This window comes from Urocampus carinirostris, chromosome 17, assembly GCF_059441175.1.
Source record: "Urocampus carinirostris isolate Australia breed hairy pipefish chromosome 17, RoL_Ucar_1.0, whole genome shotgun sequence".
In the NCBI taxonomy this organism is placed as follows: Eukaryota; Metazoa; Chordata; class Actinopteri; order Syngnathiformes; family Syngnathidae; genus Urocampus; species Urocampus carinirostris.
Window position 1 is genome coordinate 18,483,430 of NC_142365.1, and position 24,215 is coordinate 18,507,644.

At 40.0% G+C, this 24,215-nt stretch overlaps 2 protein-coding genes across 3 annotated transcripts in view; one reads left to right on the top strand and one right to left on the bottom strand.

The window, feature by feature from the left end:
- layna (layilin a) overlaps window positions 1-15,440 on the top strand; it is a 33,922-nt gene extending 18,482 nt beyond the window's left edge. The window contains exons 9-10 of one of the 2 annotated variants that reach the window (XM_088320723.1): window positions 15,144-15,168; window positions 15,248-15,440. In XM_088320723.1, coding sequence (XP_088176849.1) covers window positions 15,144-15,168; window positions 15,248-15,295 — 73 coding nt within the window. In that variant the 3' untranslated portion in view covers window positions 15,296-15,440. The remainder of the gene's footprint in view (window positions 1-15,143; window positions 15,169-15,247) is intronic. The other variant, XM_088320724.1, reaches the window with a different exon arrangement.
- alg9 (ALG9 alpha-1,2-mannosyltransferase) lies at window positions 4,309-22,859 on the bottom strand. Its single transcript, XM_088320722.1, has 15 exons — window positions 22,680-22,859; window positions 19,964-20,099; window positions 19,007-19,141; window positions 18,271-18,341; window positions 16,816-16,904; window positions 15,282-15,417; window positions 15,138-15,225; window positions 14,535-14,640; window positions 13,837-13,959; window positions 13,624-13,778; window positions 10,463-10,592; window positions 9,399-9,546; window positions 6,542-6,671; window positions 6,345-6,475; window positions 4,309-4,697 (listed from the first exon to the last, which is right to left on the bottom strand). The coding sequence occupies exons 1-15, from the start codon at window positions 22,817-22,819 to the stop codon at window positions 4,574-4,576; spliced, it is 1,842 nt and encodes a 613-aa protein (XP_088176848.1). The 5' UTR covers window positions 22,820-22,859; the 3' UTR covers window positions 4,309-4,573.
- Between the last annotated feature and the right edge of the window lie 1,356 nt (window positions 22,860-24,215).

Sequence of the window (24,215 nt, forward strand, 5' to 3'; positions counted from 1 at the left end):
TAGTTACTCCCGCCGTTTACCCTTGCTTCATTGAACGTTTTTGTTTGGACATTTAAAGCACTTGGCAGAAATCACATCTCGTCATTACCTGCCCCATGCTTTTGCGACACTTTAAGTTGTCAGATTTCCTGGTCCGCACCAGTTCTAAGCCAGTTGCTCAGTGAAGTTGCCGCAACCCTTGCAATCTTCCGCCATGCAGAAAATGGGGGACAAGAAACATTGTATTGTACGTACAGTGAAGAAAATAAGTATTTGAGCGCCTTGCTATTTTGCTATTTCTCCCACTTAGAAATTATGGAAGGGTCTGAAATTTTCATCGTAGGTGCATATTCATGCCAGAACCTTGATATGCTTCGTACGGAGCCACTCCTTGGTTGGCTTCCCCAAAATCTCACAATACACAGCCCCAGTCATCCTCTCTTTAATGCAGTGCACTCGTCCTGTCCCATGTGCAGAAAAACCACCCCAAACCATGATGCTACCACCCCCACGCTTCACAGTAGGGATGGTGTTCTTCGGATTGTACTCTTCCTCATAACACTCTTAATGGAATTATGACCAAAAGGTTTTATTTTGGTCTCATCCAACCACAAAACTTTCTCCCATGACTCCTCTGTATCATCCAAAAGGACATGTACAAACTAAAGACGGGCCTTGACATTTGCTGGTTTAAGCAGGGGAACCTTTCGTGTCATGAATTATTTCAAATCATGACATCTTAGTCACTGTTATGTTGTTACTAAGACTTAGTGTATTACCTACAGTAACCTCGGTGGTCCCAGCTCTTTTCAGGTCATTGACCAACTCCTGTCGTGTAGTTCCGGGCTGATTCCTCACCTTACAGTGGACATGCACCTACAATGAAAATTTTAGACCCCGCCATGATTTCTAAAAGGGAGAAATAGCAAAATAGCAGGGTGTTCACATACTTATTTTCTTCACTGTAGTAGTGTTTAAAATATATTTAAAAAAATATTAGCATCTTGTGGTCCAGAATTTAAGGTTAAAGGAATATGAGTTGTCTTTCTGATTAGCTGCCGGTTTTGCCATTTATCAACTCGCAAATTTCTACCTCACGAAAAGTTTTACCAGAAATGAATTGAAAGTCTCACCAAATCTATTTATGGGATTAAGCTAAGAGATTTTGTAAGCAATGGCCAAAAATCATCCTGGTAATGGACCAACTGGGATTTCTCCTTTTAGTTTTAAATTGTACATTTCTACCCAGATGTCTATGTTAATCACAAAAAGTAGTCATGGAAATAAATTAATGTTATTTATGCGATTGAGGTAATAGATTTTGCACGCAACGGCCCAATTTAGCACCAAGTCATTGCGGAAACTAGACTGCACACATAGAAATATAGTTTTGAGATTAAGATATCCAATTTTGTAAACGACGGCCAAATTCAGCAGCGAAATTCTTCACAATAATATACTGGATCTAGTTCTAATTTTTGGTGGCTGGTTCTGCCATTTTTGCATTTGGAAATTTCTACTACAGTGTTCACATTTTGGCGTCAAAAGTCCTCACAGAAACGAACCAAAAATCTTGCGTGATTGATAAGGTTAAGCTATGAGATTTTGTAAACGTTAGCCAAACGTTGGTCATTACGGAAACTAAATGATGGGTTTACAGAGATTAAGAGATTGTTTGAGTTTAAGATATGGGATCTTGTTAACTCGCCGCCAGATTGCGAGATTTATGTAATAGATGAAGCTCCAAAATTTGGTTGCTAATAACCAAATTCAGAGCCGACCATTATCGGAAACCGCATTTTCCCACTTGTTAATTTCGACCAAGATGTCCAAATTCAGCACCAAAAGTCATTGCAGAAACTGTAAATGGTAACTTAAGAGAAGAGATTTTACAAGCAAGGACCAAAGAAATTCACTATGAATGACCTCAAAGTTAGTCTGCAGTATTTGTATCGATTTGAATTTTTAGTTCTCAATTTCTTTGATTGTTATTCTGGTTCAAAAATGAACATTCTGCACTGCATGCACTGAAAAAAAAACCGTTCTCAAGTGTTCTTAACGGAGTTTGTGCTCGTGGTCCGGATCAAGACTGTGTTGCGTATAATGAACTGTACTGAAGTAGTTGGATTTTCATTTTTTTTAATGCATGGCATCTGCATGATGTGTCAAAACGTCGGTGATGTGTGCCGTGTTTGTAAATGTTCACTGGATTCATCGAGTTAAGTGTTCTGGAATTCCTTCCTACACATCGAGACGTCCTAAATGGAAATGGTCTGCATTTATATAGCTTTACAATGTGCTTCACACTTTTCCCTTTTACACATTAACTAACCGATAGCAGCGTCATGCAAGGCAATTACCTGCCATTGGGGGCATTTGGGATTCAGTGTCTTGCCCAAGGACACTTCGACATATAACACGGAGAAGTCGGGAATCGAACCTGCGACCTCTTGAACCCAAGAACGCTCTACCTCCTTAGCCAATGCTGCCCTGTGCCGCCTACAACTGCCCAGTGCGCATAGTGATTTTACCGGGAAATGTGCACGTTTTCTTCTTATATGCCTATTGAAAGCGGTGAGTACCGTATTTTACGGACTATAAGTCTCTCCGGAGTATAAGTGGCACAGCCAAAAATGCATAGTCGAGGAGGGGGAAAAACATGTATACATTGCACTCTGAGTATAAGTCGGATTTTGGGGGGAAATTAGATAAAATCCAACACCAAAAACGGGACATGTCATCTTGAAAGAAATTTTAAATTAATAACAGAGAACCAAAATACTAACGTTAAATGTACATGCACATCTTAGAAACGCAAGTCAGTAACAACATAACAGTTATTCTAGCATAGAAAACTATCAGCTTCCCTCCAAATCACTAAATCCAATGAAATAGTCATCTTCAGTGTTACTTTCACCAGTAAACAACTACCTGTAGGTCCTGGAGGTAGACAATGCTTCCTCTTTCCGCTTATATCAGCTGGTTCATAACTCTGCTGCCAAATCATCACCAAAACCCCCTCTCGCCATCACATCGCCCCTGTCCTTCAGCAACTCCACTGGCTCCCAAGCTACCATAGAATCAACTACAAAATCCTGCTCACACCTACATGGCCATTCATAACCTTACCCCTCCCTATCTCTCCGGCCTACACGCCATCCCGCGCCCTTAGATCATCCTCCTCCCTCCATCTCACTATACCACCTGCCCGCCTCCGCTCCATGGGGACCAGAGCTTTCAGCCGCTCTGTCCCCCAGCTCTGTAACTCATTACCGTCTGACCTCTGAAATTCTCTGACCCTTCAAATTCGGACTCAAAACTCACCTCTTCAGACTTGCTTTTTCTTGACCATCTGCCTCACTCACCGCTCCTTTCCACTATAATGTGTTTTATTGGCTATTTATTACTTGCTTGTTTTACCCTTCGTTTATTGTTGTGTCCTACTCATATGTACAGCGATCTTGCTTTGAAATACAATGTATTACTATACGTCGCAGGCCTAGAGCGCCCTCTTGTGGTTTAGTGTGAAAATAACACGTGAAGTGATTCACTCTTTCTTTCTCTCTCTTTATTGTTTTCCGACTCACTCTCTTTTTTCACTGTCCACCTTTTCCTCCTACTCTCTACCATCCTTCCACTTTCTCTCTTTGTTTGCTCCTCCACTTTCTTTCTCTCGTTTTTCTCACTCTCTCCGGCAAGACACTGAATGCCCAATGCCCCCAATAAGCAGGTCGGCGCCTTGCATGGCTGAACGGCCGCTATTGGTGTGTGAGTGTGTGTGTGAATGGGTAAGTGTGAAGCACATTGTAAAGCGCTTTGGGAGGTCTTCATTGACTTGAAAAGTGCTATATGAATGCAGACCATTTACCATTTATATACAGCGCAGGTAATAATTGAGACTCAATATAATGTGTTAATAATTTAACATATGAGTCTCACTGGAGTATAAGTGGCACCCACCATTTTCTTTGACTTTCACTGCTTGAAAATACTGTTCTCCGACGTAGCTTTTAAGCCTGGCGGGGGCTTTTCCATGGTAGCTTTTTTAGCATGGATGTTTTGTCATCAGTAAGTGTTGCTGCTTTTACTTCAGAAAGAAAATTGCTTTCAGATCAGCCTACGTTAGGACGTCTCAACAGGGAAGGACGTTTCGGCAGAAGAACAGTTCGTTTAATGTTGCAGAATAATGTTTCCTTTCGATTTCCATCAATTATCAACGTTGCTTAGTGGTGGCTGAGCATGCTATTGAGGAATGTTTAACCGTGAAGATTTGTCTTGACCATGTCTACTGCGCTTTGTATGTTTGTTCCCTAAATAAACATATCCAACTCGGGTGATCTTGATTTATTCCAAGACTTTTGGGTCACAGTTTTTCCTTTCGTTATTCGCTACAGTTTAATTTTAATGATCGTTCTTGCTCACGCATGACATCATTTAACAAGGACATCCAAGACATTTGTAAGACGATTGACAGAAGACATTTAGACAAAAAGACAAACAAACATGCTGAGTTCCCCCTTTGGAATTGTTCCCGTGTGGTCCTTCAAAGGTCCGTTTCTTGAGACAAACACAAGGTCAGGATGGAGTTTCCAGGTCATCCGTGGCCTCTTGTCCGAAGCTGCTTTTGCCGCCGCGGTTTTAAGATGACGTAGCGTCTGTAGCTCGTGTGCTGCTCCGACAGGAACGGGATATAAAAGGCTCGGAAAAATGGCGAGGACCTAGTGAGATTCGATTTAAAATAAGAAATCTCTTACTGTCGTTGTTAACAGCGTAGTGAACATTGTTTGCAATGAGATTAGATGTGGTGTTCCAAGATAAACACCTAATAAAGACTAAACCCTCATGCTGTGTTCAGAATTGGCACCGCTAACTATTGTTAGCCGGTCAATTTTGACCCTGGGTCTCTCTCAGTCCTGACCACCATAAAGAATAGCGCTCAGTATAGTTAATAAAGCATAGATAACGCTATTTTCCCCATTAGAATTTGATTTTATGGCCCCTGAGACACTGTTATTAAATTTCATATCCTTGAAACGGGTCAAGTGGAGAAAAGAAATATGTCATAATAAAAGGGCATAAATATTTACAAGGTAATGCTTAGAAACTGGCCTACGTTGTGAATGCGTAGTAACAATCATGCAATGTGAACTTCTCACCCTGGCCACCACCTCTTTCACCGGTTGGTAGGTGCTATAGGTCCCTTAAAACTAGGACTAACAGGCTCAGAGACAGTTTCTTCCCCAGGGACTTGAGAATCTTTTTTGTTTCACCATTTTTCATTGCACCTAAGTTTTTAAAACTTAGGCTATTGTCTTTTCATCATTATGTTTTTATTGTGGAGCACCATGTCTAATCTCACGATAAAAACTATGTTCACTACGTTGCTACGAAGGCCAAAGAGAATTCAATTCAAAAGTAATGAAATAACATTTAGCAGTGACAACCTTCCCAGATAATTTGATCAGTACGATATGAACACCCATTTTTCTATACAAGACTCAATTTTCAATGCAACTGGTAATTATTCCTCGGTTTTGCGCGCTTGTTTAGGGTGGTGATGGCCCTGAGGAAGAAACCGTCTCTGAGCCTGTTAGTCCCTGTTTTAAGTGACCTAAGAGGTGGTGACCAGGGTAAGAGAGGTCCTTTATCTGTAACAATGGTTAGTAGCCACCAGGTTGTGCACAGTTACCAGGCCGTGGGTCCTTCGTACCGGACCGCACAGAAAGAAATAACGTGGCTAGTTTTTTGCTTTTACGTATTTATTGTATGTACACGCTTTTTTTTTTGCGCAGAATAAAACGCAAAGATCAGGTGCGTATACCTAGGATTCACGGTGGTATTTCACTGTATTTGAGCTATGATTGATCAGTCGACAAGTATTGCTAGATCACATTTTCTCAGCATTGGATGCAACGGGAATCAAACCCGGATCGTGCGGTTAGGACTGTGTCCTGACCATTAGCACACTATGATCGTAGATGACATAGGAAAAAATTTCTGATTTTATCTCATCATATTTTTACCCAAGATGCCATGTTGTACAACATTGTAATGGAGCATTATGGGAAATATTTCAGCCAAAATAACATGGTACCGTGAGTAAGAATAGTGTGATGAGATCATATTGAATCCCTTTTCCTATGTCATCTAGATCCCCAGTGGTCTTTCAATAACACCTTGGAATTGGGATTATCATTATTATGGTCATTGCTATTACTACTAATGTTATTATTTTAGCTGACCTGTGAGAATATTGTCAGACATTAAACCGCTCCGTACTACAGAAAAGGTTACGGATCACTGCTTTACAATGTTATTTCAAAATTGATCTGTGTTTTCATGATACGATGGCACCATGTCAATACCTTGAAGCTTGGAGGAAAGGTTTATAGGCAATGACGTTCCATTCGTCTTTTTTGGCGGCGTAGCGAGGTTCTAGCGGGCTTTCTTCTTCCACGTCCAGGTCCACCAAATAGTGGCAGTGCCGGATGTCCACCTGCCGACATAATGCGCTCACATCACCAAACAAAAAGATTTTGAGGGAGGGGAGAGCGCATCTCACATATCTGGTGGCCTCCTCCAAATTTTGGTCGTTCATCTCTGTGGGGATGAGCCGCGTGGCCTGAGGACCTGAAGCATATGGTTTGGGGAGCTGACCTTTGAATTCGCTTTGGATGAAGTGGAGATGCCAGCTGGAGTTGACAACAGCAGTTTTGCATTTTGAATATGGAGAAAAAAAATATATAATTTAAGACCAGTGATTCATTGACGTTGTCGACCAAATTCGCCAATATAAATAGTCCACAATGAATTCCACTATCAAGTACTGTCGCCAGACACGTTTTTCCAATTGAGTGAGGTGAGGCATCTTACATGATTATTAGGGTTTGACAAAGTTTCCCATAACTTGTAATAATATAACATTATGTATGTGTATATATATATATATATATATATATATATATATATATATATAGTTATCGGTTAATGGGGGACCAAAACCACCCGCGAAAAGTAGCGACACCCCTTCAAAAATGCTTAATTATTATTTTTTTTTTTAATTATTTAATTCTATTTTTATTTTTTTAGACCCACGAAGCTCTGAACCCGCGAACGTGGAACCGCAAAGTAGCGAGGTCCCACTGTATATATATATATCTCATCTCATCTAATCTCATTAGCTGTACCGCTTATCCTTAATAGGGTCGCGGGGGTGCTGGAGCCCATCCCAGCAATTATCGGGCAGTGGGCAGGGGACACCCTGAACTGGTTGCCAGCCAATCGCAGGGCACACGGGGACAGACAGCTCACTCGCTCAGTCACACCTATGGACAACTTGGACCGGCCAATTCACCTGAAATGCATGTCTTTGGAATGTGGGAGGAAACTGGAGTGCCCGGAGGAAACCCACGCAAACACGGGGAGAACATACAAACTCCGCACAGTAAGGCCGGTAGCTGGATTTGAACCCACGCAGGAGGTTCCCATGACCTCAGAACTGTGCCGCACACGCGCTAACCACTGTGCCGCCGTGCTGCCCTATATCTTTAATATATATTATCTCTTTTTTGTCCTCCCACTCACTTTTGGTTAACTGGTTGATTGACTCATGAGTGTTTTTGTTCTCTGAGCAGAAGAAGGAGGTGTTGGGGGGTGGGGGACTGCAGCAGCAGCAAACTGAGGACAGGAACGTTTCAAGAGAGATTGTAATACAGAGGACAAGAAGGGAATTTAAAAAAACGAGTCAATACCCGGAAAATGATCCTTATTTGAACTCATTTTAATTATATTAATGGCTCCAAAACATTATGCATCATCTATCACTGACAAAATAATCTGTATCAGTCCCTCAAAACTCCTTTATGCAGATAATAATAATAATAATAATAATAATTTCCTTTGTATTAGATACTCAGTAGACTAATGATTTTTAGAGGTTAAATGTTGTTTCAGTCAACATTGTTTAAAGGTTGAATTGTAAATGGTTAAACGTTCTTGTATTTTGAAGTTTAATAGCACGGAATAGGTAATAAGTCTAATTTTTATTTTGTTCATTAGTTGGTTTTTCAGGAATTGTGTTGCTTCACTTTAAAGTTGCTTAGTATAAAATAGTTTAAATCAGTTAAAAGTTCACTGTAGGGTGAAAAAAGGCTCGATATAAAACATTAGTATAATTTAGTCATTCATTTCATGCATAGTGTTACATTATGATTGGTAGTATCTCAATTCAAGAAGCAAAAACATCTGAAGAGCCATTTAGGAGCTAAGCTGAAAGCCAAAATTTCCATCACGGACAATAACATACATGTCGAAATATATGTTTTCCCCATATTTTACACGTTTTGGATTTTTTTCAAATTGTGTACACTGTGTAAAATTTCTGTATGTGAATAAAAAACCCAAATTTTTTACCATGGAATTTCTTCTTCCCCCGTGATTACCTGCAGCTGGCATTAGTTTGTATGGCATTGTCCTATAAAGCGTCATCGCCCCCTACAGAACAGGTGTGAGCTATGCCCAAACAGGGCACTATGAAATGTTGATTAGTGCCACTTATGGGCATTATGGGCCTTGTAAAATATAATGGTTGCGTTTCCAAGAGGTGAACTGTAGTGGGAAGAACTCCCTGAAAAGTGATTATAACTCACATATGTAAATCACATATATTTTTGTGTCCCAGCAAAATACATGATTCACAACAGAATTTTTCTTTTAATGGTACTAAAAATTGGAATATTAGATTTTAAAGTCTTTAAAAAAGTGCTTGAATTTGGCTGTGAAAAAAGTGTACAAACTCTGGATTATAATCTCTGATCATGCGCAATAGCGTCTTTTTCTCAAGCAGTATCATAAACCTACAGAAATGGCGCCGCCAACATCAAGTATTCGTACAAAAAACCTCTAGAGTTTGGGAGCCTTTTAGCCTAGGTGCGGCAAACAAAACGACTTCCGGCAAATTTTGCAAAGCAGACCTTGTGTATCATGGCGGTAGATCGATGACACACAAACACTTAAAGAGCAAGTCAGACAGTTGAACAAAACGGAATCCGCCTCAAGTAACGTTTAAGCTACGACGCTTTTGATTCCATGCACTGTACAATTTTTACACATATATTTGATATTAAAGAGCTTGAGTGTTATGCCAGACTGTGTCTGATAAACTAATTTGAAATCAAACGCAAAATAATTATTGAAACCGTGCGACTTATTATTATTTTTTATTTTATTATTATTTTTTATTATTTTGTCAAATATTATATACCACATAAATAAATAAACTAAATTTAAGAAAGAAAATAATTATCCAAGTATTCGACGAATCGTTTCAATAGTCTGTGACTAGTCAGCTATTAAAATAGTCATTAGTTGCAACCCTAATTTTGAATACAATAAAAATAAAAGAATGTTCAACGACTGACTTATGAGGAAGAAGGAAGCTGCTTGGGAAGCGGTACCACTCCTTTCCCACGCAAACTCTGACCGGCCGGCCTTCAGGGACCGAGTGCAGGGTGGGGTCCTTGGCGATGCGTAGAAACTCGGGGTACAGGTCCATAGGGGCGTGGTATCCTGCAGAGAGGCCACTGAACATGAAGTCATTCAATGCCATGACGTAAAGCATTGTCCTTTAGTGACAAAACGTAAAAATACGTTTTCATTGTTTCATTTTAAAAAAAAACTATTATAAGGGGTTTGGTGCTGCTTATCAGTAATTACTAAGCCTCTAGTAATGGTTTCAGTATAATAAATTACCATTAAATGACAGGAATGATTTTGATTGGATCTTTGTCTACACATTTAAGAAGCCCAACTTCCTATATCAGGCAAATGAGTGTGTGTAGCACGCCCGAGTAGGTGTAGTGAAGCTGAGTGGTGAGAGTCATGAGATATGGACTCTAAGGACAAATACTGGCAATTAACTGCTCAACAGAGCTTTTTTCTTTTAAAAAACGACGACAAAGTCCCATCGTCATCGTCTGGTCAGAGAGGGTTGACATTGCATGCACGTACGTATGAACACTGTCGTCGAGGGAACGCGATTGCCATGGTGACCTAAATAGTGTGAAAGTGTATACATCGTTCATGCATAGTTAAGCCATCAATTCATGCATCAGTTCAGTGCTATTGCAATAAACTTGTATTTTATAGGCAAAGAGCCCTTGTGTTTTTGGAAAGAATTGTTTAGATGTTGGAGGTATCACAAATGCAAAAAAAGGACCAAACTTAGTGAAAGTTCTGCTTGAAATGCATCCTTTCACAAAAAGCCGTTTCTCTCAGAAGTATAGTCAAGAAACTTCGCAATGTTCCCATGTTGTTTACTAAACCTTCTTTGTAATGTAAGATTGGGGGAAGAAGCTTTATTTTATATGTCTCTATAGCTACAGAACAAATTTTTCAAATGGAAAAACATTTGGCTGCCATTGGTTCTCCCTGCAATAAATGAGTTAAGGACCACAAAAGAAGAGACGAAAGAATGCACACTTACCTCTGAAGAGGGCAACAGAGCGAGAAAGCGATATGACTGCGAAGGCCGCCACCGCGCTTAATGCCAGCCAATTGGAAGACACAGTGTAGTGCTCAAGGCGATAGCGCTGGAACAGGAAGTGGTAGCATTTCTGCAGAGAGGGAGGAAGAAAATTGTAAACACTAGGGGTGGACGGATTGATCCAAACGTTGATGTTATCGATGCTAAGAAAGTATTTGGATTGGATCGATACCATTGTCGAGGGATCATTACGTCACACCTCTACCATTTTTTTACTACAGTGAACTTAACTTATTTAAACTGTTTTATACTAAGCAACACAGGATCCCTGTAAAACAAACTATAAAACAAAATGCAAATTAAAAATATTAACTCTGCTATAAACACTAATAATTTTAACTTTTTAAAATTCAACTTTTAACCAATCTAGACTGAAACAACACAGAACCTCTAAAACATGGAAAAATATAAATGAGAATGCGTAAAACAAAAAGAAAACTGTCTCTAGTCTTTACTGAATATTGGCATTAAGGAACACCAAGTGCCTAAGCTTTGAGGGACTGATTTGGGTTCTTCTGTCAGTGATTGCCAATTCACTCTGCTTTGGAGCCAATAATATAATTAAAATGAGTGCATAATTTTAAATGTATGTATTGTATTCTATCTCCTCTCTTGTGCTCCCTTGTAATGTACTGCTGTCCCTCTGCTATGCTGAGCAAACAAATTAGCAACAGAAACGAAACCACACATATTAACCGATTAACCAATTAACCAAAAGTGAGTGAGAAGACAAAAAAGGCTGCTAGCGAGCACACCATGGCGTTTACGGTCTTCTTTAAATTATATATTTGGTTAATTTGCTCAACTTAACATTAATTTATATTCTACACATATGCCGATATCCATCAAATTCCCAAATATCGGTGCCAATAATCCACCCGTCCGATAATCGGTTGACCTCCAGTAGAGATGACATATGAAAAGGCAGTAGATATCATTTTATTAACACACTATTTTAGTCACAGAAGTGCTGCAGTGGGGCCAAGCCTACTCTCCTCCAACAACTCCATGTGCTTCTCTGCCAGTGCTGGGAGGAAGGAGCAGTGCCCCACGACATGCCCGATGCAAACATATTCACCCTTTATAAGAAGAAGGGGGACCGCAGCGACTGCAATAACTATCGAGGCATATTGCTGGTGAGCATTGTGGGGGAGGCGTTTACCAGCCTCGCTTTAAAAAGACTGCAGCGCCTGGCAAAGAGAGTCTACCCAGAGTCACAGTGTGGCTACAGACCCGAGAGATCGACCACCGACATGATCTTCACTGTGAGGTAGCTTCAGGAAAAATGTCGGCAACAAAAGCAGGCATTGTACGTTGCTTTGGTGGACCTGACAAAGGCCTTTGACCTAGTCAGCAGGGACGGCCTCTTCAAGCTCCTGCATAAAATAGGGTGTCCATCAAAGTTGCTAAGCGTGATTGCCTCCTTCCATGAGGACATGAAGGGTACAGTGCAGTTTGACTGCTCATCCTCCGCCCAATTCCCCATCATAAGCGGAGTGAAACAAGGGTGTGTGCTCGCTCCCACACTCTTCGGGATCTTCTTTTTCCTGCTGCTGTCGTACGAATTCAGTTCTTCAGAAGATGGAGTGTTACTTCACACTCAGACTGACGGAAAGCTCTTCAACCTCTCCAGACTGCGCGCCAAGACCAAGATACGCCAACTGCTGCTGCGCGAGGTACTATTCGCGGATGACGCACAGGTAGGACTTCAGAGGCTTATCAGCTGTCTGGCCCGCGCCTGCCAAGAATTCGGCCTTACCATCAGCCTGAAGAAAACAAACATAATGGGCCAGGACGTTAGCAAAGTACTCAACATCTGCATCGGAGACTACACCCTGGAAGTAGTCGAGGAGTTTACATACCTCAGCTCAACAATTTCCAGAAACCTGTTTCTTGATACAGAGATCAGCAAACGGATTGGAAAAGCTGCATCTGCCAAGGTGAGACTGTCCAAGAGCGTGGGGAAATTCCAAGCTCACCACAAACACCAAGGTCTCAGTGTACAACGCTTATGTGTTGAGCTCCCTACTCTACGGCAGTGAGACCTGGACAACCTACGCCCGTCAGGAGCGACACCTCAATAGCTTGCACATGCGCTGACTGCGACGCATCCTGGGCATCGAGTGGCAGGAAAGAGTTCCTAATGCTGACGTACTCAAACGAGCAAATTCTTATGTTCGTCGAATGGATGGTGGACGCCTCCCAAAGGATCTCCTCTATGGCAAACTCGCATCAGGCTCCAGACCAGTTGGCCGCCCAGTGCTACGCTTCAAGGATGTGTGCAAAAGGGAAATGAAAGCAGCTGAGATCGACCCCAACTCATGGGAAGCTGCTGCTGACCGCAGCACCTGGAGACACGCTGTCAGAACTGGCATGCAGAGGGCACAGGAGAGGAGGGACAAGCAGTGGCAGGACAAAGGCAAACGGCAAAGAGGAGAGCAACCTATGCACCTGCACCACTGAGTGCCTTTACATGCAAACACTGTGATAAAGACTGTCATTCAAGAACCGGACTGTTCAGTCATACCCGACGTTGCCCTATATCCAACTGACATGGTGACTCTTCTGGCGCAGTCCATTGTCTCCCGAGACAAAAGGAGACAGAGAGTGAGATTTTAGTCACAGTACCAGAGACAATTTTTGTGCATTTCATATGTGAAAATGACAAATTTATCGTCATTGCCAACACGATGCTTTTTCATATGTCACATATATCATGGGTGGTCTAGTGGTTAAAGTTCAGCACCCTCAAATCCTGGGTTTGAATCCCGATGTAATCAATGGTTTATCAAACCTCGTGTATAACAAATACAAACTTTTAGTTATTAAGTTAAAGAAGTGCGTTATTAATGAATAAGTACAGTAGTTATTCAAGTTTAAAAAATGAAACTTTTTAGAGCCTAAAATCTTTGTGCAGTTTTTATCATAATTATAAACTAACTCAGGGTGGTAAGGCTTCAATTATTCAATGATCATGACATTTCCAAGCAAAATGTAACAGTATGGATCGATACTATGATGTATTTACTTGGATCGGATTGCTTCCAGAATTCCAAGAATCACCCAACATTAGTGAACAGACCCTAAAAGCTGAAACTCACCTGGAGAGCCGAGAGAGCCACGGCGCCGCTGAGGCAAATGAGCGGGTAAATGGGAAAGAGGAAACGCTCTTCTTTGTGAGGCTGCGTGAAGAACACCAACATCCACAAGTACATGGGGGACAGCGTCAGCCAGTAGGGACAGCCCAGGTTCTGCACTGCACAGAACAAGCTAGCAGTTAGCCTCCTAACTAAAACCTTCTGAGGCTTGCTTACCATTGAACTTGTGCAGCAACGTTTCCATGAGAGCCGTCAGCGGCAGGGAAAGGAGAGCCAAAACAAACACCAGGTTGAAATTCAAGGCCCCATTCACAAAGTAGAAGTGCCAAGGCTCTGTACCTGCACGAAAAAAATGTGTTCAAGGATGCCAACTAAAAGTACCATATATTCCGCACTACAAGGTGCACCAGATTCTTTTTCAAATGTTTTTCATACATGAGGCACACTGGACTCATAATTAATAGATCAATAATGTTTTTTGATTTTAATCGGCAAGACTTGTTTGCAACCGGAATCGAAACCTGCATTGTGGCGGTGAGGGCACCAGGACTTTACCACTAGAGATACAGATGACATACAAAAAGGCATCAGAGCTTACCCTAATATCACACTGTTTTTACCCAAGGTGCTAGAAACACATATCTTGTTAGTGCATACTGGCAGGTTAAACAGCCTTCTCACTTCTCCACCTCTGTATCAATAACTTTAATTTGTATATATACGTAAGAGACCTTGTATAGTATTTTGTTGAAAGACTTTGCGTTTACTGTTTGTGTCTTTCTCAGCGTTATTAATGATAGCGTTGGAGTGCAAACCCTGTAAAATATCCTTAGCTGGACAGATAATTCTCAGAGTTTTCTGTTTTCAAAATAAAGACTGCCGAAACGTAGCCAGGGCTTGAATGCAACACTTACCATACAGATCGGGCCCATGTGGCGTGAAAACGTTATACAGCAGAATATTGAGTGGCGCCACCACCAGCTTGCCATAAAAGAAAGAGTCCACTGCCACTAAAGGAATCTGAAAGCACAAAATGCATTACCTAAAGTTGAAATGATATTTGCATTATATAGTAGACCCCTGGATATGGTGTTCCTGCCACGTTTTCACTTTGCGGTGTGGAATTACATGTCTTTTCGGTCCCTAATTCCGGCTTATTACTATTACTATGTATCTATTCCTCCCTCGCGCCCCCCCTCCCTATCTATCTATCCATCCATCCCCCCTCTCTCTCTTTATCTATCTATCACTATATCTATCACTATATCAATCTATTGGGATGTTGTATAAAACAAAATTGTCAAGGTGACCCCAAACTTTTGAACAGTAGTGCACACTTATAGTTTTCACTATACCGTGTTCCATTAGATTATTTGAAAGTTTTTATCTAAGGCAGCGGGGCTTTGGAATGCATTAGTTAATTCATATAGGTATCTGCCCCCGTTATACTCAGAACCCCTCTGAACCGATTCATGTCGTATCCCGGGGCTCTACTGTATGAAATTTTTTCTCTTTACCAACAGAAGCAGTAGAGCAACAGTTGACCAGGTGAGGAAACTCTTCCACTGTCTTTTTATGAGCAGCAAGTCAAACGCAATGGGCAGCCTGCAGAACAAACAGGATTCAGTTTCATATCCAGGCATTCTGTTGGATGATCGTACCCGAGGAGAGATGAGAAAGGCCAGCCCAGGATTGTGCCGGCGGCCACGCCCAGGATTGCCAATGGTGCAGAGTCCTGGAACCAGCCCGTCATGGCCACCAGTGTGGTGTACATGCAGAAGGAGGAGGGCAGAAAGGCTGCAGCAGAAAAGGAAACACACCATGAGCCATCGCCAAAAGCAAAATACAGTCTTTCCCACAGAATCTTGAGAGGCGCTGATGAGTGGACAGTCCAGCTGGGTTTGGGGGAGCAAATGCTGTACATTTCTATTTTAAACGCATGGATCTGGAGCATTTTTAGAGCAAAATACAGGAGCTAGAACTATGATAAATGTGTGCCCTTATAATTAATTGAATCAAATATACACTAGTTACGAAAGGCAATGACACAGATAATAACTCACACCAACAAAGCATGGTAAACAAGACAGGAGTTTAAGGCAAAACAAAATGCCCGTCATCTAATTAGACAAAAAATAACTTGTTCCAATGCTGATACTGTACTATTTTAAAGACCAAATCACAGATGAGTTTTAAATGTAATTAAATGTATTACAGTACTCTGTATCGTGGATTTTTTTCATGCATTGTGTTCTACATTGAATGGCTAAACAGAGGAAGATGCTTTCTATTGCCAACCAATCTGGACCTTTCCAACCTCTAAACCTGTTCAGGAGCTACATACGGGTCTTTGGCACTCCCTAGTAGCTCCCTGGCTGTTTTAAAAAATGTTTGATAATGAAAAGATACATGGTTTCTGTAGGACGGTACAGTAAGGTAAATGCAGTTCTCCATAATGTCCACATAATGGGTGCAAAGTATCATGTAAAGTGAGGTGGATCGGGTCCTTAAATTTATAAAGTTGTGCAATAAAACAGTAAGATGTTTTTGAATTCTAAATTGACAGAAAAGAAGTTTTTTTTGTAAAAAAAATGTTTTACGAATAAAAGTACTGTACATTATGAACAAATAATTGAGCCTGTAAGTTGGGTTGGTTCTTGACTTATCAAACAAAGGTTTCTGCTTTGTGTATTTACCATTAACCCTGATAACCAAGGTAATACTGTATTACCGTAATATTAAATCTCTATAACACTGCTTTTGTGATTGCTGCTGTGACAGGATGCTGGTTCTTCTTTAATGGTTTACAGGAGTCATTTCTGAGCTTTAGCTAGGGCCTGTGGCCACAAAAGTGTTTTAGTGCTCTGAGTGATTTTTTCCCAAATGCTTGCAATAGCAGTCCTGACAAGGCGCTGCGCAAGTCTTCTGCATGGAACGCTAGAGGCTCAACCTTCGTTTGAAAACTGTTCAACGTGAGGAAAATGCGACGCTCGTCAATGTCAAATTTACCAAGCCATCTAATCAGAGAGCAGGCAGGGCGGGACAAACACGGCAACAAGCAAATAACAGTGCGCCGTGTGTCACTGAGTAAATTATATTGGGTTTTTGAGACTCTGGCGGGATTCATTAAAAACCAGGTCCACCATAATCTTTCTATGTATGGGAAACACTGAAAATCAAATTCGTTAGAAGAACCTGCAGACGAGGTGAACATTCCGGTGCTCAAGACCAGGAAAGCCAGCATCAAGCGGCCCACGTGTAAGCCGAATTTCTTGCAAACCGCCCTGCATACACAAACGTGATGTTAATTATAAATACACCAAATGACCTTTACATCTTAAATCACATATACAACATTCACCAAAACTTCATTTTCAAGCTAGTGGCGCCACATGAAGGACTTATTTTTTTAACTTTTCGAACAAAAAAATTAACAAGTAAATTCCATACATTTAAAAAAATAAATTGTTTTATTTGAATAATGCGTGCAATATTCTTTGTTTCATCAGCCATTACTAAAATATTTAAAACTACATACACTATATTTAAGTGAACAGTATCAGTGAATTTCCAACCTTTCTTAAATAAATATTTATCTAAGTAGTCCTAACAAACACTAACCCTATCTGATTAAGGATAACAAGTTAATGATTAATTACGTTTCTTTTTTTTTTTTAAATTGCATTACAGAAAATAGAGAACTTTATCACAATATTTTCACTTTCTGAGACAATTCTGTATATTGAAGTGTATCAAAGCGATTAAAAAAAACACATTTATGGGGCACACGTTCAGTACTTATATTTTTTGGAAAAGACGAGGAAGATCTCCATGTAACTTTTTCCCTCACATGGTTTCTCTATGCCCTGCAATGTATTTCTTCTGTAGGGTGATGCCCTGGACTAAATTGGTGATTAATCATCAATAAACGGTGTACAATAGTAATAAGTGTAGCTCCTTCAAAATAATGAGACTGATCATTATTTTATTCAGTGGATATTTGGCGTCCTCTCTCGGTAATCAGAGGTAACTGAAATCGGCATTTAGAAATTCCAAAAACTATTTCTATACAAAAGATAAAAACGCTAGACTTCTGAAATAACAACAAGAATAACATCAATTTATGAGACAACTATTCGGTTCAGAAGGAATATTAAAAAAGGTGAGTTTAAACTTCATCTGGCGTTTTTCCTCACTTGGTTTATCTGCCATGCAATAGAATATTTTCAACATTCCATATTTTCTGGTCTATAGGGTGCACTAGACTAGAAGGGCCATTGACATATATAATACTGCAAAAGCTAGAAATTCTTAAAAAGTTAGAAAAAAAAACTTCATACAACAAACATTATGAAATCTGGTTTTGTAATAGTAAATATGTACTGTATTCACGATTTTATTTGTATTTTTTTGCTGGGCAAAAAAAAAAACGGTAAATAAAAATGCATATACACAATTGCAATATACAAAACCAAATTTCATCATGTTTATGTCCAATAAAATAAGTGAGGTTTCATTTTCTGACTTTTTTATGCAACCTTGGCTCTTACAGTAGTGTAAATCTCATGCGTCTCATATTCCAGTGCGCGTTAGAGACCAGAGAATACGGTAGCTTAAAAACTCCCAAAAGAAAGAAATCGGTGAACTCACTTGTAAAAGTAGAGCTCACAAACACAGCAGCAAAAGGCCAGGACACACCGGACAAAATAAAACACTAACACCTGAAAAACAAAAGGAAGGAGTTATTCCGGAAGAGTCAGAAGTTAAATGGATCGAATGTTGAAAATGGAAGAAGTTGCTACTGCTAGATGCAGCTAGCGACCCTTAAAGCAATGCTAGACAATATACCAAAGTTGAAAATGTGCTCAGTTCAGGCTGATGATAGCCAAAATCAAAACAAATCATAAAATAGGGAGGGGGGATAGGATTTCTTTGCAGTGCATTGATTTTCAATGGGTATACTTTGAATTGGTCATATCTTAATCCCAAGAGTTTAAGCTTTCCAATGATATCTGGTATGACGTATTTCAGTGACTGGTGATATCGTACAGACACCGTGTACGAGACACATATTTGCTCCTGAACAGTCCGACGGTCCGCTCGCATTAAAAAAGGGTTTAATAAAGTTTGACTGATCCATCTGACTTTTTTTGTTAAAGTTCTTACTGTAGTGCCTTACAGTCCGGTGCGCCTCATGTATGGAAAATATATGACAAAAGACGAAGAGTGCAGAAAATACAGTAAATTACTCTCCGATCTTCTTTGAATATTTTCGCCAAGGAAAAGCCCCGCGACCTACTGAGAACAGGTCTGCACCGACTTTTGGGTCCCGACCCACCAGTTGAGAAGCACTGCTTTAGAGTGACCTCCGCGACGCGAGACTCGCCTTGCTGGTCTGCAGGACGTGAGCGTGCAAACAGGCCGGGAGGGCGTGCAGCCACAAGTAAGCGTAGGACCTGATGGCGTACAGCGGCGAGTATTCCCAGGTTTGCATCCCGGTGCCGTAAAGCAGGTAGTGCATCTGTGGGGGTAAAAAAAAAAAAGAGTCACTGTCTCCGTGGTGATGGAATTAAAGGCATTTCCAAACATTTTCTTTTAAATGAGGCACATAACGTTTAGTGTTACTCCCCCACAATGATGGAAATATTCCACACACCGGAGGACTCGAGGAATTTAGTCTCAAAGTTGTCTTCCTGTAGAGCTGTGACGTCATTGAAGGAACAAAACACTTTTAAAACGGCGGATCCCATTACCACAACATGTGTGGCCAGCTCCGAACCACAGCTATTGAAGTAAACAGCGATTGTATACCGCTCATTTCTGCCTGGAGGTAGGCCATTGTTGCTCATCGTTTGGTGCTGCGTGTTCCACGGATGGTATCATTTTGTTAGCGTCTGTGCCCAGGGCTTTCCTGTTTTGTTCTGCAGCCGCTATTCGTATAGTGTTCGCGGTTTGCCTCCTGTTGGCAGCTCTCAGTGTTATTTTTGATAGTTAGCCCCTTTTCATCTGATCCTATTTTGTGATATAATTACTGCATCCACCTGCGACACAGCGCCTAGGCATTTCCTCACAAAAACTACTAAAATTTGGCTGAAAACACTTCCACTTCCACCTCTTGGATTAAATAACACCTAAAACAATACGATGACTGGCTTGCTAGGGTGTTAGTGTTCCTCTGATGATGTCACAGCTCAGTATGCCAATGACAAAATGCATTATCTCGGAAAATATTTTTAATATATTGACGAATTATCTATAGATTTTATGCAAATACTATGCACCATTTCCTCACACTTTGCATGTTTAAGAAATTGGGAAAACCTTTAATGATTTTTGTACTCACAGGCTCCCAGTAGTTGAAAGCCTCGTCGCAGTCGGAGATGTTGCTGAGCAAGGCTGCGCAGAATCGTGCAGAGAGCAAACATTTGAAGGCGGTCGAGCCTTCGGGGGCCCAAACTTGCCCGCCGCGACTTATGGACCTATCACAAACAGACACAGGCAAAAACGTGACAATTAAAACTCCTGTCAGCAGCTGCAAGACAGTCTGTGATGCGAAATTAGCCGTTTTTCATAGACAGTACACCCCCAGGTTACAGCGTCCCCACCTTATGTTCTTTTTACTTTATGGTGTGGAATAAGGTTTTTTTTTTTGTGCCCTGTTTCCCCGACAAACCACATCAACATCAGTGTGCCCAAAAAAATCTAATTCAATGAATGCAGTGTTCAATTATGTTAAGTGTTCAGTTATGTTAAGTCTTTAAGATTCCTGTCTGCTATTGGTCCACAATGTATATGATACTCGTCTGCTATTGGTTAGCGACATGCCATCGTGAAAAATGTCAATGTGCTATCAGCTGAATTCCCCCCAACAAGCCTTTTTTTCTCTTCTTGAATTGAATTGTCTCTATTGTCATTTATAAAACTTGTATACAAGGAGATTGGACACGGCACTCCAAGGTAAAAACATGTAATAAAGACTTGAAAGAAAAACAATAAGACTATCAGGGTAAATCGGTAAAAATAAAATTAGAACATGGTACAGTACTTAAAAAGTGGGCATCAGATATAATAAATAAGTCGCAAGATATGTTTTCACATTTATGTGGGTTCGTTTAGGGTGGTGATGGCCCTGGGGAGGAAGGTGTCTCTGTGCCTGTTTGTCCTCATTTTGAGGGACCTGTAGCACCTAACAGGGCAAGAAGTTTCATAATGTTAATTGGATCAGAATCTTTAGCTTTTCTTTAGCTTCAGGTCCTAAGACTTGGAGTGCTGCTAAAGGGAGAAGTAAGAAGAGAATAATCATGGAAACAAAGCTTGAGAAATATGAAGAAGGCCCACGAATGGCTACCCTTGCTGAATTGCATAGTTGTCACAAATCGACAAACTGGATTATTATTGAAAATAAGGAAGTAAGAAAGTCTTCAAGGAGCATATCAGTCCTGGTAACTGAGAGGTTTAAAGTCCATTTTCATTTTAATCTGCCATTGCTGTCGCAAGCGGTATCTACCCGCTACTCCACTGTACCAGCTCAAACTGTATCACACCAAAGGTAGATCCAGTTACGTTCTCCCTAATATTTCTAAGGTTACGTAATCACATGTGTATATTAAACATAAGTTGTAGTTACTATATACTTTTTGTTCTTCGAATGTTTTGATCTTGGGTACAAAGTGCATTTTGCTGACAAGGATAGGTGTCTATCACCGCTGTACGGCAATTAACCCTTGCGATCCCCACCTCAGAACCGATTTGAGTTGAATTCATACCTGTCAACCTCCACGGTTCCATGCCCTTACAAAATGTTGTATTTTCCCTTACAAAATAATCTTACACCATATTTTTTTTCCCAAACGTGTTTATTTATGTAGTTTAACATGTTATATTGTACATGTGCTTCGTTATACAGTATCATATATATTGTTAATTAACATTTCGACACGAATGAGGTTTATTATAAAAAAAGTTCAAAAATTAAGTAGCTTGGACGTTCACTGTAGAAGGAAAAAATACATGCAAATATAATTAAGTAGAATAATACATTTTCTTATTCAAATTATGAATTCATTTTCTGCATTAAATTATTGTTGGTAATGTCCTGATTAAAGGGATAACCACAAACCTATCTTTTTTCATTTTCTCCTTTTATACTTCCTTTTTTTCTTAACTTCTTTATACAACAATGATGATTCGTAATATAATGCATCAAAGCAAGCGAGCCGTTTGAGAGCCGGCTCTCTTTAATGAGTTGAGCTGAAAAAGCCGGTTCTCTAGAAAGAGACAGACTTCCTTTCACTACATAACTACCACATGAAATCCGAGGCGGCAGATGCATGCGCACAGTAGCATCAAACCGCTCGCTTCGTTTGCAACAAAAAAAACAATACCGAGATAGAGGCTACCACGGCGAACTTGTTTGACTTGATTGGTTTGCCGTTTCGTCATCGTCGGTGTATACCGGATGGTACCCATAATTGAAAAATTTGCGTTTTTCCGTACAGATTTTCTCGTACGTCGTACACGTCTTAAAATGCATAATGAACGTATTTTGTACGGCAAAAACGTACAGATTGACAGGTATGAAAATTCTACTTGTTGTCATTGGTAAAAACGTTGTGCTCTGTGGCAGTGGCCGTCGCTCGCACCAGACAACACCGTGCCATCTAGTGGCCAAACCTCACACATTGGGTCTTTAAAAAAAAAAAGATAAAAAGACTGCAAGGATCAAAAGGGGGTACGTCTGCATACTAAACCCTCATCTTTTCTTTACTTTGTGCATATTGTAAGAGACGATTACAAGCAATGAATGTTGAAGAATTGCTTTCAATCATTCTGCACGTTGGAGTGCTAAACGTCATTCATTCGTTTCAAGTTTGAAATGGACGGTATGAATGATGTGCATCGCAGAAGACTGTTCACTCTGAGCACTTCGTAAATATTTCTCTTCATTTAGAGCAGAGATGAGCTGCTATCACCACATTAAAATTACAGTGTAGCAACCGCGCTAGCTTGTGAACACCTGAGCTGTCAAACCAAAGGACCGTCGCCAGTCTCTTACTCACTCTTGCCGCGTTTCTGCCACTGTATTTTCCTCCCCCGCTTTGTTCTCTTTAGGCGTCCGAGCCTCAGAAGAGACATTGAGGTGATTTCCATCTTGTCTGCTTCCTCGGCGGCTTCGCTGACGGAGCGCTTTAGCCGCCATGTTCGCCGACCGGCCTCCTCCGAGTAGCGCTCGGGCATTTCCGTCAATAGTCGGATAGGGAGGCGGGTGAGAGCCGCTGATTGGTCAGGGGGAATATTAAAGCTCCACCCACTCCATGCAAGCCTTTTCTTGCAAAAAAAAATCTATTTCTCAAATGTATCAAATGAAAGGAATATGCAGTTAAAATCAGAATTAGTATAACATATTCATGTTTAATTGAAAATGTATATACCTACTTGAACTAATTCCATGTTCTACTCCAAGGGGTGGGCAACTATTTGAAGTTAGGGGCCACATGTGACATGTTATACTTCCATTTAAATAGATTAGTTTCATCAAATTGGTTTTAAAACGACCACAATAAGAGCAAAATAGTATATTAGGTCCCTGTTTTAAGCACTTCATTTGTTATTAGGTTTTGAAGTATTACTGTAGGGTTTTATAGATTTTTTTTAGTATTTATAAAGGTTCTGTAGTTTTGTAGTGTTACTGTCGATTTATTCTTGTACCATTTTTGTAGTATTTGTAAAGTAATTTTATGTAATATTTGCATAGTAGTATTTTGTTAGTATTTTTGTAGTACTTTTGTTGTATTTCGAAAGTTGATTTTTTTGTTGTATACCTGTAGTATTTTTGTATTATTACAGCAGTTTTATGATTATAGTATTTTTGTAGTATTACAATAGCATTTTTTTTTTTAAAAAAAATTCCTATCTCTGTTGTATTTTGTATTATTTTTATATAAGAACGTAGTTTTTCTGTAGTACAATGTTACTGTAGTTTTATTTTTGTAGTATTTTTGTGATATTTACATAGGATAATTTGGTAGTATTGCTCCAGGTGTCATTTGTAGTATTTCTGTGGTAATCCCCATTTAGTACTATTTTTGTAGTAATATTGCTCTGATCGTTTTTTTATATTATAGTATTATGTATTGGTATTTTTGTTTGTATTTCAGTAGAAGTATAATTGATGTATTTCCACAGCAGTATTTTTGTAGTATTTTTGTAATATTTCTACAGTAGTGTTTTTGGCATATTTCTTTAGTATTTTTTGTAATTTTACTGTAGTTTTGTTTTTGTAGTTTTTTTTGTCGTAAATAATTCTGTTGTGGTATTTTGTAATAAAGTATTACTGTGGGAGTTTTTTCTTAGTAATTCTACATTATTTTTTTATTTTCAGAATGAAAACAAAATAATATATGAGGTCCCGGTTTTTAAGCACTATATTTGATGTTTAGTTTTGTAGTTATTGTGTAGTATTTTTGTTGTAATTCTGTAGAATTTTTTTCCAGTGGACATACAAAGTGACAATGGGGACCAAACAAGTTAACCACTCTTGGTGGTCCCTTAGTGGTTGCAGGGGCCCTAAGCAGCCGCTTCGCTCGCTTACGCCT

Coding starts and splice junctions, on each gene's coding strand:
- alg9 (XM_088320722.1), bottom strand. CDS start 22,819: ATGGCGGCTAAAGCGCTCCGTCAGCGAAGCCGCCGAGGAAGCAGACAA. Junction 16,905..18,270: donor TGTGAGCTCTACTTTTACAA/GTGAGTTCACCG, acceptor TTGTGTATGCAG/GGCGGTTTGCAAGAAATTCG. Junction 14,641..15,137: donor TTGCTCTACTGCTTCTGTTG/GTAAAGAGAAAA, acceptor TTGTGCTTTCAG/ATTCCTTTAGTGGCAGTGGA.